Genomic DNA, 12,829 nt, shown 5'->3' on the forward strand with positions numbered 1-12,829 from the left:
TGGTCTTGGCCATTGTGGAGAGGTTGGAGTCTGTTTGATTGAGTGTGTGGACAGGTGTCTTTTATACAGGTAACGAGTTCAAACAGGTGCAGTTAATACAGGTAATGAGTGGAGAACAGGAGGGCTTCTTAAAGAAAAACTAACAGGTCTGTGAGAGCCGGAATTCTTACTGGTTGGTAGGTGATCAAATACTTATGTCATGCACTAAAATGCAAATTAATTACTTAAAAATCATACAATGTGATTTTCTGGATTTTTGTTTTAGATTCCGTCTCTCACAGTTGAAGTGTACCTATGATAAAAATTACAGACCTCTACATGCTTTGTAAATAGGAAAACCTGCAAAATCGGCAGTGTATCAAATACTTGTTCTCCCCACTGTATATATTTATAATTTTTTGGAGTGGAGGCCATGATTTAGCACTGATGATTATTTTTCCAAAGTTCATTCCAGGTTGTCAGTGGGATGTGTAATATCTTGAGGTGTGTGTGTGTGTGTGTGTGTGTGTGTGTGTGTGTGTGTGTGTGTGTGTGTGTGTGTGTTGTGTGCGCGCGCAACAATGTAGCTCCTTTGTGGCGCCTTGACCTGTTGTGTGAACGAGCTCCGACTACGTCATGATGCTGTTTGGACGGAGGTGACCTCTCTGCCCTGGGTCCATGCTGCCTACAGCGAGTTTAAGAACCGCTTACAGAACTTCTCCAGAATGATCAGCATCCCCCGAGTGGGCCAGGGCCTCCTGGAGAACACACAAACCAGAGAGGGGATGGAGCTGGTGAGTAGTTGGGTGTAAATCCTTGCGTAAAAAGAAAAAGGGCCCAATTGATATAAATGTACGGAAAAGTAAGAGAGAAAAAAAAAGCCTGTCTCTTTGCATATGCAACTCTTATTCTTCACGGTCAATGTTTGCATAAAGGACATCAATAGTTGCTCAAATAATGAACATGATGTTGTGAGTTTATGCAAGTATATCTCAAGGGTGTTTTTTTTTTCAACACTATCCTCTATCCCTCACTGCTCCCCAGGTCCTCGATGTGTACGCGGCAATGGCCTGCGTGGAATACCTGGAGCCCCAGGCTCTGGACACAGACGCCCAGCGGCTTGACTGGCTCAGGCAGGTCAAGAGGCTCCAGGTGCCCATAGAGCTGGTCTGCTCTGAGGAGAGTCGTAGGCACTGTGGGGAGAGAAGCAAGTCCATGGTCTGCAGAGTCCAGTGAGTTCAATGGGATTAGAATATAATTAACGATTGTCCATCCGAAGATGAAACATTTGCCCTTAGATAAATGACACAAACAACACATCATATCCATTATTACACATTACAAACAGGATTAACAGTGAGAATGACACACTAGACCTACTATACATTTGAAATACAATTTGTAAGTCGCTCTGGATAAGAGCGTCTGCTAAATGACGTAAATGTAAATACAGTATTTATATTATATTTAAAATATGTATTATATTTAATCCCATAGGACATTATGCTGTACACAAACATGTAAACCTACCTACCTATTGCATTTATACTATTGATATAAGTAACTGTTAACTACTGTTCCGTACATGTAAAAAGTCACATTACAGTACATGTACATTCAATTCCTTAGTTGCTGCTACGACATGAGTTGTTCTTTCATGGTCCCTGTAGGAGCAGATGGAACCGCATCTTTGTCCTGTCTCTATTTGTGGAGCACCTGTTGCTGGGTGTCGAGAAAGTGGACAAGAGGCTGAAGCCTTTGGTTTTAGCGTCCGTGCGACGGTTATGTCACGTGAGATTCATCTTATCTCCTCCTCTGTTATATTTCATCTAATGTAGTGAAGTTGTATAACACAAAAAATTGCATTTTTCTACTCTTTAATTAATTAAAGGTACTGGAGAGGGATGCAGACCTTAAAATTAAGCAGGCGTTTGAGGAAGTGCTCAATATACTTAAGGCCTGCAGAGAAGAAGCAGTTGAAAACAGATGGTGGGGACACTCATGTTGATTTATTAAATCATTAAGGTTACATTTCAGCTAGTCAAATTCTGCTTGATTTACCGTTGACAATTCTAAATTCATTACCATAACGCCAATTATCACGCTATATCCATGCAAATCACTGTGTGGTAGCGTCAAGAGAAGCTTGAAAGTCAAGATTAATCAAGCAATCCGATTACTTCCTGTAAATCCTGTGAGTGCTGTGCAAGGTAGATTTAGACAGAAGTCTATGGGAGAGTGGAATGTTCTTATGTACATCTTAGTAATTCAATTGATTTTCAAGATTCTCTGGCGCTAGCACACATTGGCTAACACAGATTTAGCTTGATAATGGGCGAGTGGCTATTGCTGACATCAATAAGGTAATTCAGAATTGAAGTACCAGTTTAAAAAATGAAAAATGGCGCTCTTCACGACTTGGACTTTCGGTTTATCCTGAACTGAAATGGAAATTGGGACAACCCTGTCTTTTTTTCATTGTTTTATTTTGCAGGAATGCCAAGCAGTTCAAGAAGAAGTGCAGTGCTTTCTTTATTGACCTGGTCTCTATGGTGTGCTTCAAGGACAACTCTCCGCCCTGTACGACCATCATCCTCCACCTGTTGTCTTTCCTCACAGTGGAGGCTCAATCTAGTCCTATCATCAGAGGTACCCTCGGATTGTCCCGGGCAAAAACAACCCCTAAATTCTATTAAAAAAAAATAATATTGCGGATCTTGAAAGAACGGGATAATTGTAAACAATATCGCAAAAGTTCTACAAATTTAATCAGATCTTCGAACCCAGAAAGGCTTTGTTTTTGGACAGACCATTGTGTCCCTTCAGTGTTTCTCGAATCTGATGTGTGTGTGTGTGTGTGTGTGTGTGTGTGTGTGTGTGTGTGTGTGTTTTGTTTCCGTCTTGGCCAGAACATAGACAGATTCAGAGGCACTCTCGCTTTGATCAGTCTGTGGACAACATCCAGTGGTTCATTGGTTCGGTTTGGTTGTTATTCATCAAACTCCTCCTGCTGCTCTTCCACCTGCTGAACTTACTCATGGTGGAGGCTCAGTCTGCCCTCAATATCACAGGTACCCTCCTGCTGTCTGACACCTTGTATCAGCATGATATAGGAATGTGAATTTGTGTTTTATTTCTTACCACCATTTTCTTGGCCAGGACCTTTTCGCAGACAAACCAAGGCAATCTCTCCCTTTGGTGTTGATGTGGACAGAAGTCCAATGGTTTGGTCAGTAGTGCTCAAACTCCTGCTCAAGTACAGGTGAGTTACTAAGTACAGGTGAGTTACTAAGTACAGGTGAGTTATTAAGTACAGGTGAGTTATTAAGTACAAGTGAGTTACAGGTGGTTGTCTACTCTTTATTTCATGGGGTTAAGTTTATCAAGATACCCCAAAATGTTTATTGAATTGTTTTTTGTGTGCTTGTCTTCAAGCTTTGATGATGTCAAAGATCACCTGCAGCAGCATCTGACAGAAGTTGAGCAGAGTGATATCTTGGAGGAATCAAGAAAAACAGAACTTTATTCCTTATACATAAACTGCATGGAGGTATGAACACAATTTCACATTAAATTTGCAATAGAAGTCAGCGTTTTATCTGATTGCGAATGTGAAGATTATTATGCACTGTTGATCAAATGTAAGAGCCATTGAATAGTACAAACGTGCCCAAACAGTGGATTGTGGGGGGAATTGTTTTTATTTAAAAAGGGTCAGTCTTAACTTGTACATCAAATCATATAACGATGAAGTCACTTACAATAATTGTTTTTTTAAATTAAAATGTGCAAAAAATAAACCACAATATAATTTTTGGGCAAAATCACAATTTCTCAAGCAATCATTTTAGGAGATGCTTGGGCATAATAATTTAATTTTGGCATAATACAAATCAGCTAATTATGAACTGCGTTCTGCAATTATGAAGGTCAATAAGACCAACTAAATCGCAAATCTGGAGGAGCAATACAGTACATTGTTTAAATCCGGTTATAAATAAAGAATAAGAGATGTATTTTATATAGTGCTTTTCATTACAATCAGAACCTCAAAGTCGCTTTAGAAACAAAACTAATTCAAATCAAATCAAATGTTATTTGTCACATGCGCCGAATACAACAGGTGTAGACCTTACCGTGAAATGCTTACTTACAAGCCCTTAACCAACAATGCAGTTCAAGAAATAGAGTTAAGAAAATATTTACTAAATAAACTAAAGTAAAACATTTAATAAAAAGTAACACAATAAAATTACATAACAATAACGAGGCTATATACAGGGGGTACCGGTACCGAGTCTATGTGCGGGGGTACAGGTTAGTCCAGATAATTTGTACATGTAGGTAGGGGTAAAGTGACTATGCATAGATAATAAACAGCGAGTAGCAGCAGTGTAAAAACAAAAGGGGGGGGGGGGGGGGGTCAATGTAAATGGTCTGGGTGGCCATTTGATTAATTGTTCAGCAGTCTTATGGCTTAGGGGTAGAAGCTGTTAAGGAGCCTTTTGGACCTAGACTTGGCGCTCCGATACCACAGGTATCAGGTAGCAGATAGCAGAGAGAACATTCTATGACTTGGGTGACTGGAGTGTTTGACAATTCTTTGGGCCTTCCTCTGACACCGCCTAGTATATAGGTCCTGGATGGCAGGAAGCTTGGCCCCAGTGATGTATTGGGCCGTACGCACTACCCTCCGTAGTGCCTTACGGTTGGATGCCGAGCAGTTCCCATACCAGTCTCCTGAGTGGGAAAAGGTGTTGTCGTGCCCTCTTCACGACTGTCTTGGTGTGTTTGGACCGTGATAGTTTGTTGGTGATGTGGACACCAAGGAACTTGAAACTCTCGACCTGCTCCACTATAGTCCCGTTGATGTTAATGGGGGCCTGTTCAGCCCTCCTTTTCCTGTAGTCCACGATCATCTCCTTTGTCTTGCTCGCATTGAGGGAGAGGTTGTTGTCTGTAGTGATGTTAGGGCATAGTATTGTGAGGACCGAGGTAGTTGGTTTGGGGCCATGAAGTCTACATTCCTTATGTCAAAGAAGATTAGTGATGTTTATGGTAGTATGATTGATGGACAGGATATAATGACTTGGGGCAAAGGGTAATAACAACAGAGAAAGGTAGTGCCTATGATGGTTGCCAGATGTATGTGAAAGGAAGGATAACCAAAAGCTGTGAGATTTGTTTGTGTGGGCAGTTCAACTGACAAAGGGCAGAGCTATGTCCGTTTGTTAGATGAACCCACAAGCTCGTGATCCAATAAATACTTGGTATAAAATCTCCACAGAATGTCTAAGTAAATTCTTACATCCTTGATTACTTGAATACCCGAGAAACTCATCATAACATTGTCCTGGCACCACACTGCCAGGTCTCTGACCTCCTCCCTATAGGCTGTCCATCGTTGTCGGTGATCAGGCCTACCACTGTTGTGTCGTCAGCAAACTTAATGATGGTGTTGGAGTCATGCGTGGCCACGCAGTCGTGGGTGAACAGAGAGTACAGGAGGGGACTAAGCACACACCCCTGAGGGGCCCCCATGTTGAGGATCAGGGTGCCAGATGTGTAGTTACCTACTCTTACCACCTGGGGGCGGCCCGTCAGGAAGTCCAGGATCCAGTTGCAGAGTGAGGTGTTTAGTCCCAGGGCCCTTAGCTTAGTGATGAGCTTTGTGGGCACTATGGTGTTGAACGCTGAGCTGTAGTCAATGAATAGCATTCTCACATAGGTGTTCCTTTTGTCCAGGTGTGAAAGGGCAGTGTGGAGCGCAATAGAGATTGCATCATCTGTGGATCTGTTGGGGCGGTATGCAAATTGGAGTGGGTCTAGGATTTCCGGGATGATGGTATTGATGTGAGCCATGACCAGCCTTTCAAAGCACTTCATGGCTACCAATGTGAGTGCTAAGGGGCGGTAGTTATTTAGGCAGGCAACCTTCGCATTCCTGTGCACAGGGACTATGGTGGTCTGCTTGAAACATGTAGGTGTTACAGACTCGGTCAGGGAGAGGTTGAAAATGTCAGTGAAGACACTTGCCAGTTGGTCCGTGCATGCTCTGAGTACACGCCCTGGTAATCGGTCTGTAAAAATGTTGACCTGTTTAAAGATCTTACTCACATCGGCTATGGAGAGCATGATCATACAGTTGTCCGGAACAGCTGGTGCTCTCATGCATGCTTCAGTGTTGCTTGCCTCGAAGCGAGCATAAAAGGCATTTCGCTCGTCTGGTAGGCTTGCGTCACTGGGCAGCTCGCGGCTGGGTTTCCCATTGTAGTCCGTAATAGTTTGAAAGCCCTGCCACATCCGACGAGTGTCAGAGCCGGTGTAGTAGGATTCAATCTTAGTCCTGTATTGAAGCTTTGCCTGTTTGATGGTTCGTCTGAAGGCATAGCAGGATTTCTTATAAGCGTCCGGATTAGTGTCCCGCTCCTTGAAAGCAGCAGCTCTAGCGTTTAGCTCGGTGCGGATGTTGCCTGTAATCCATGGCTTCTGGTTGGGATATGTACGTACAGTCACTGTGGGGACGACGTCTTCGATGCACTTATTGATGAAGCCAGTGATTGAGGTGGTATACTCCTCAATGCCATGGGATGAATCACATAACATATTCCAGTCTGTGCTAGCAAAACAGTCCTTTAGCGTAGCATCCGCGTCATCTGACCACTTCCGTATTGAGCGAGTCACTGGTATTTCCTGCTTTAGTTTTTGCTTGTAAGCAGGAATCAGGAGGATAAAATTATGGTCAGATTTGCCAAATGGAGGGCGATGGAGAGCTTTGTATGCGTCTTTGTGTGTGGAGTAAAGGTGATCTAGAGTTTTTTTTCCTCTGGTTGCACATATGACATGCTGGTAGAAATGAGGTAAAATGGATTTAAGTTTGCCTGCATTAAAGTCCCCGGCCACTAGGAGCGCCGCTCCTGGATGAGCATTTTCTTTTTTGCTTATGGCCTTATACAGCTCGTTGAGTGCGGTCTTAGTGCCAGCATCGGTTTGTGGTGGTAAATAGACAGCTACGAATAATATAGATGAGAACTCTTGGTAGATAGTGTGGTCTAATCAAATCAAATCACATTTTATAGGTCACATACATGTGTTTAGCAGATGTTATTGCGGGTGTAGCGAAATGCTTGCGCTTCTAGCTCCGACAGTGCAGTAATATCTAACAAGTAATATCTAACAATTTCACAGCATATACCCAATACACACAAATCTAAGTAAGGAATGAATTTAGAATATATACAATAATGGACAAGCAATGACAGAGCGGCATGGAATAAGATACAGTAGAATATTCTAGAATACAGTATACAGTGGGGAAAAAAGTATTTAGTCAGCCACCAATTGTGCAAGTTCTCCCGCTTAAAAAGATGAGAGAGGCCTGTAATTTTCATCATAGGTACACGGCAACTATGAAAGACAAAATGAGAAAAAAAAATCCAGAAAATCACATTGTAGGATTTTTAATGAATTTATTTGCAAATTATGGTGGAAAATAAGTATTTGGTCAATAACAAAAGTTTCTCAATACTTTGTTATATACACTTTGTTGGCAATGACACAGGTCAAACGTTTTCTGTAAGTCTTCACAAGGTTTTCACACACTGTTGCTGGTATTTTGGCCCATTCCTCCATGAAGATCTCCTCTAGAGCAGTGATGTTTTGGGGCTGTCGCTGGGCAACAAGGACTTTCAACTCCCTCCAAAGATTTTCTATGGGGTTGAGATCTGGAGACTGGCTAGGCCACTCCAGGACCTTGAAATGCTTCTTACGAAGCCACTCCTTCGTTGCCCGGGCGATGTGTTTGGGATCATTGTCATGCTGAAAGACCCAGCCACGTTTCATCTTCAATGCCCTTGCTGATGGAAGGAGGTTTTCACTCAAAATCTCACGATACATGGCCCCATTCATTCTTTCCTTTACACGGATCAGTCATCCTGGTCCCTTTGCAGAAAAACAGCCCCAAAGCATGATGTTTCCACCCCCATGCTTCACATGGCGGCATAGTGTGTTACTGATGGTAGGCTTTGTTACTTTGGTCCCAGCTCTCTGCAGCTCATTCACTAGGTCCCCCTGTGTGGTTCTGGGATTTTTGCTCACCGTTCTTGTGATCATTTTGACCCCACGGGGTGAGATCTTGCGTGGAGCCCCAGATCGAGGGAGATTATCAGTGGTCTTGTATGTCTTCCATTTCCTAATAATTGCTCCCACAGTTGATTTCTTCAAACCAAGCTGCTTACCTATTGCAGATTCAGTCTTCCCAGCCTGGTGCAGGTCTACAATTTTGTTTCTGGTGTCCTTTGACAGCTCTTTGGTCTTGGCCATAGTGGAGTTTGGAGTGTGACTATTTGAGGTTGTGGACAGGTGTCTTTTATACTGATAACAAGTTCAAACAGGTGCCATTAATACAGGTAACGAGTGGAGGACAGAGGAGCCTCTTAAAGAAGAAGTTACAGGTCTGTGAGAGCCAGAAATCTTGCTTGTTTGTAGGTGACCAAATACTTATTTTCCACCATAATTTGCAAATAAATTCATTAAAAATCCTACAATGTGGTTTTCTGGATATTTTTTTCTCAATTTGTCTGTCATAGTTGACGTGTACCTATGATGAAAATTACAGGCCTCTCTCATCTTTTTAAGTGGGAGAACTTGCACAATTGGTGGCTGACTAAATACTTTTTTCCCCCACTGTATACATATGAGATGAGTAATGCAAGATATGTAAACATTATTAAAGTGGCTAGTGTTCCATTTCTTAAAGTGGCCAGTGATTTCTAGACTATGTCTATAGGCAGCAGCCTCTAATGTGCTAGTGATGGCTGTTTTAACAGTCTGATGGCCTTGAGATAGAAGCTGTTTTTCAGTCTCTCGGTCCCAGCTTTGATGCACCTGTACTGACCTCGCCTTCTGGATGATAGCAGGGTGAACAGGCAGTGGCTCGGGTGGTTGATGTCCTTGATTATCTTTTTGGCCTTCCTGTGACATCAGGTGCTGTAGGTGTCCTAGAGGGCGGGTAGTTTGCCCCCGGTAATGCGTTCGGCAGACTGCACCACCCTCTGGAGAGCCTTGCGGTTGCGGGTGGTGCAGTTGCCGTACCAGGCGGTGATACAGCCTGACAGGATGCTCTCAATTGTGCATCTGTAAAAGTTTGTGAGGGTTTTAGGTGCCAAGCCAAATTTCTTTAGCCTCCTGAGGTTGAAGAGGCTCTGTTGCGCCTTCTTCACCACACTGTCTGCGTGGGTGGACCATTTCAGTTTGTCAGTGATGTGTATGCCAAGGAACTTGAAGCTTTCCACCTTCTCCACTGCGGTCCCATCGATGTGGATAGGGGGGTGCACCATCTGCTGTTTCCTGAAGTCCACAATCATCTCCTTTGTTTTGTTGACATTGAGTGCGGGGTTATTTTCCTGGTACCACACTCCCAGAGCCCTCACCTCCTCCCTGTAGGCTGTCTCGTCATTGTCTACAGCTTATCATGAGGTACTCTACCTCAGGCGAGCAATACCTCGAGACTTCTTTAATATTAGACATCGTGCACCAGCTGTTATTGACAAATAGACACATACCCCCGCCCCTCGTCTTACCAGACATAGCTGCTCTGTCCTGCCGATGCACGGAAAACCCAGCCAGCTCTATATTATCCGTGTCGTTGTTCAGCCACGACTCGTTAAACATAAGATATTACAGTTTTTAATGTCATTGAAGAAAAATCTTTGTCCAGTGCGAGGTGAGTAATCGCTGTTCTGATGTCCAGAAGCTCCTTTGGGTCATAAGAGACCGTAGCAGCAACTTTATGTACAAAATAAGTTACAAACAATGCGAAAAAACTAACAAAATAGCACTATGTGAAGCATTTATTTGGGCTGCAATCTGAGGTGCAGTTAACTCTAATGAACGTATCCTCTGCAGCAGAGGTAACTCTGTGTCTTCCATTCCTGTGGCGATCCTTATGAGAGCCAGTTTCATCATAGCGCTTGATGGTTTTTGCGACTGCACTTGAAGAAACGTTCAAAGTTAAAATTTTCCGCATTGACTGACCTTCATGTCTTAAGGTAATGATGGACTGTTGTTTCTCTTTGCTTATTTGAGCTGTTCTTGCCATAATATGGACTTGGTCTTTTACCAAATAGGGCTATCTTCTGTACACCAACCCTACCTTGTCACAACACAACTGATTGGCTCAAACGCATTAAGAAGGAAAGAAATTCCACAAATTATCTTTTAACAAGGCACACCTGTTAATTGAAATGCATTCCAGGTGACTACCTCATGAAGCTGGTTGAGAGAATGCCAAGAGTGTGCAAAGCTGTCATCAAGGCAAAGGGTGGCTATTTGAAGAATCTCAAATATAAAATATATTTTGATTTGTTTAACACTTTTTTGGTTACTACCTGATTCCATATGTGTTATTTCATAGTTTGATTGTCTTCACTATTATTCTACAATGTAGAAAATAGTGAAAATAAAGAAAAACCCTTGAATGATTAGGTGTGTCCAAACTGTTGACGGGTACTGTATATAGTATAGTTTAATGTTTTGACCCCTAGCTGGGTCTTTGTCAGGACAAACCAAGTACGTTTGCAGGAGTGTGTCCTGACAAAGATCCAGTTTGGGGACGAAACGTTAAGTCCAGTTAAGCTATACTTTAGGAGCATGTACCAATGTGCAGCTACATCTTTTTGTTCTACATTATCCTCTCTAATCCACGCACCTGGTGCTAAATTGTTTTTATGGATATTCCCATAGTACCACTCCACTAACCTCTGATAATCCAACCCATTTGAACCATGTGATTGAGACTGAGGAGGAAGCTAGGCTTTTTTTTTCTCAGATCGATAGATCACTAGCGACATAGCAACGAAACACATTTTCTAAACAGAATTCAACAGAAAACACAGGGTTGACAGAACATGATCTTTAAGAAAGTGAAACAAGCATGTGCTCAGTGGAGCAGAAATGGACAGGAGAATTAGTTATTCTCGTTCCTTAAGTTGAAGCTCACCAAATTGCAATATTCTTAAAATATGTTCCAGGTCGATGCGTTTCACCAAACAACACATGTATATTGGCAACTGCAGTGCTATAAATTACTCAATGTTTGCATGCAAATAAAAACCTGTTCATTTTGAACTGATAATCAAGTTCAAGTTCTTATTTTCCGATACAATACACAGCAAGAAACACATTGGTATTTAAGGCAAGTAGGCAACAACATCAGCCCAGTTCAAAGCGTAATATATAATGGATTATTAGGGAAACCGTCCCGTGTGGCTCAGTTGGTAGAGCCTGGCGCTTGCAATGCCACAGGTCGTGGTTTTGATTCCTGTTGGGGCCACCCATTAATAAAAATCAATGCACAAATGACTGGAAGTCCCTTTGGATAAAAGCGTCTGTTAAATTGCGTATATTAACCCGAAAATACCCGTCATTGCTCAGGTTCTTTTAGCTTTTAGCGCAAGGAATAACGTCGCCCATAGTGGCATAATCTCACTTATTTTACCGATTTATCGTCTGATATCATCCCTGTTGTTCCCCCAGGACTCCATGCATGAGAAGATGCAGTGTCGCACAACAGTGGAGCAGCAGGAATGCCTACAGGATGAGAGTGACTTCCTGCGTGACTTCCTGCGCTCAGGCGCTGCATCTAGACAGATGGCCACTGTAGAGTGCTTCCAGCAGGTGGCCAGGTTACGCATGTGTCTGGATATGGCCGTGAATCTATTGGTAGACAGACATCGGATGGTTGCCACAGGTACTTAATTCAAATTGTTTTTCTCCAAAAGAATACGTAACCATTGCGATTAATAACAAATGCTGTATTTAGTAGTTTTTTTTTTTTTTGTAACCGGTTAACCCAAAAGTTATTTATTGTCTCCAGGCATGGTATACTGGTTTAATGTATGCTAGCTACATACATTACTGTCTATAGTGTCAATGACATGGCCAGCATTCTTTCAGACCCAGTCATTTCTGCTGCCTATGGTATCTTTTTTTGTCTCAACCTGCACAAACGTGAACTTGTTTTAGGATCTGTCCCTTGATGAGCCCGTGTCTACGTGTCACTCATAGATAACGGGGGCGCACAGATAAAGTCTAAGTTTAAATTCCTAAGGTTTCCATAGATCTCCGAGATGACCTGGTAATTACCTAGTTATTTCTAAAATCCTTGGGAGTATAGGGTTATGGAGACTAAGTCAAATAATGTGTACACTGTAAGTGTATGTAATGCGATCACATACTCTACCCAATCTGTTTTGAAATTTCACGTGACAGAAGGTATTAACAATTGAATCGTGAGAGGTTGGCTGGTGCTTGGTGATGTATACAAACAGTGAGGATTTACATCATTGATCTGGTTTATATAGAGTTTTTTTCATTCAGCTATTGGGTATCATTGATCTGGTTTATAGAGTTTTCATTCAGCCATTGGGTATCATTGATCTGGTTTATGTAGAGTTTTCATTCAGCCATTGGGGATCATTTACATTATATTTTCAAGCAAGTTGCACTTTTCTCCCATTATGGTCCAACAGAGAAAGAATTCATGACCAGCGTGGAAGAACTGTGTAAGCGCAGTGGGAATGACTGGTATCGGGTCTACCTGATCCGTAAGATCTGCAACCAGCACGGAGTGGAGTGTGCCCAAAACTTCCTGACAGTGGCAGATATGCAGTGGCTGTTCCCAGATGAGGTCCTACAGAAGGTGCTGGTTATATTCAGGGGCGCCTACTACTATGGCTGACCCTGTAAAATAACACATTTCACTGGACCTATCATACTACTATGGCTGACCCTGTAAAACAACACATTTCACTGGACCTATCATACTACTATGGCTGACCCTGTAAAACAA

General features: G+C 42.5%; 1 protein-coding gene across 1 annotated transcript in view; it reads left to right on the forward strand.

The window, feature by feature from the left end:
- Positions 1–12,829, forward strand: part of LOC311128719 (E3 ubiquitin-protein ligase rnf213-alpha-like) — a 92,149-nt gene that overhangs the window by 54,382 nt on the left and 24,938 nt on the right. The window contains exons 40-49 of the mRNA XM_084160965.1: positions 567–773; positions 1,024–1,211; positions 1,650–1,770; positions 1,871–1,968; positions 2,474–2,628; positions 2,889–3,050; positions 3,139–3,241; positions 3,415–3,529; positions 11,515–11,728; positions 12,510–12,679. Coding sequence (XP_084017091.1) covers positions 567–773; positions 1,024–1,211; positions 1,650–1,770; positions 1,871–1,968; positions 2,474–2,628; positions 2,889–3,050; positions 3,139–3,241; positions 3,415–3,529; positions 11,515–11,728; positions 12,510–12,679 — 1,533 coding nt within the window. The remainder of the gene's footprint in view (positions 1–566; positions 774–1,023; positions 1,212–1,649; positions 1,771–1,870; positions 1,969–2,473; positions 2,629–2,888; positions 3,051–3,138; positions 3,242–3,414; positions 3,530–11,514; positions 11,729–12,509; positions 12,680–12,829) is intronic.

Source organism: Coregonus lavaretus (genome assembly GCF_964263955.1).
Source record: "Coregonus lavaretus genome assembly, chromosome: 4".
Taxonomy (NCBI): domain Eukaryota; kingdom Metazoa; phylum Chordata; class Actinopteri; order Salmoniformes; family Salmonidae; genus Coregonus; species Coregonus lavaretus.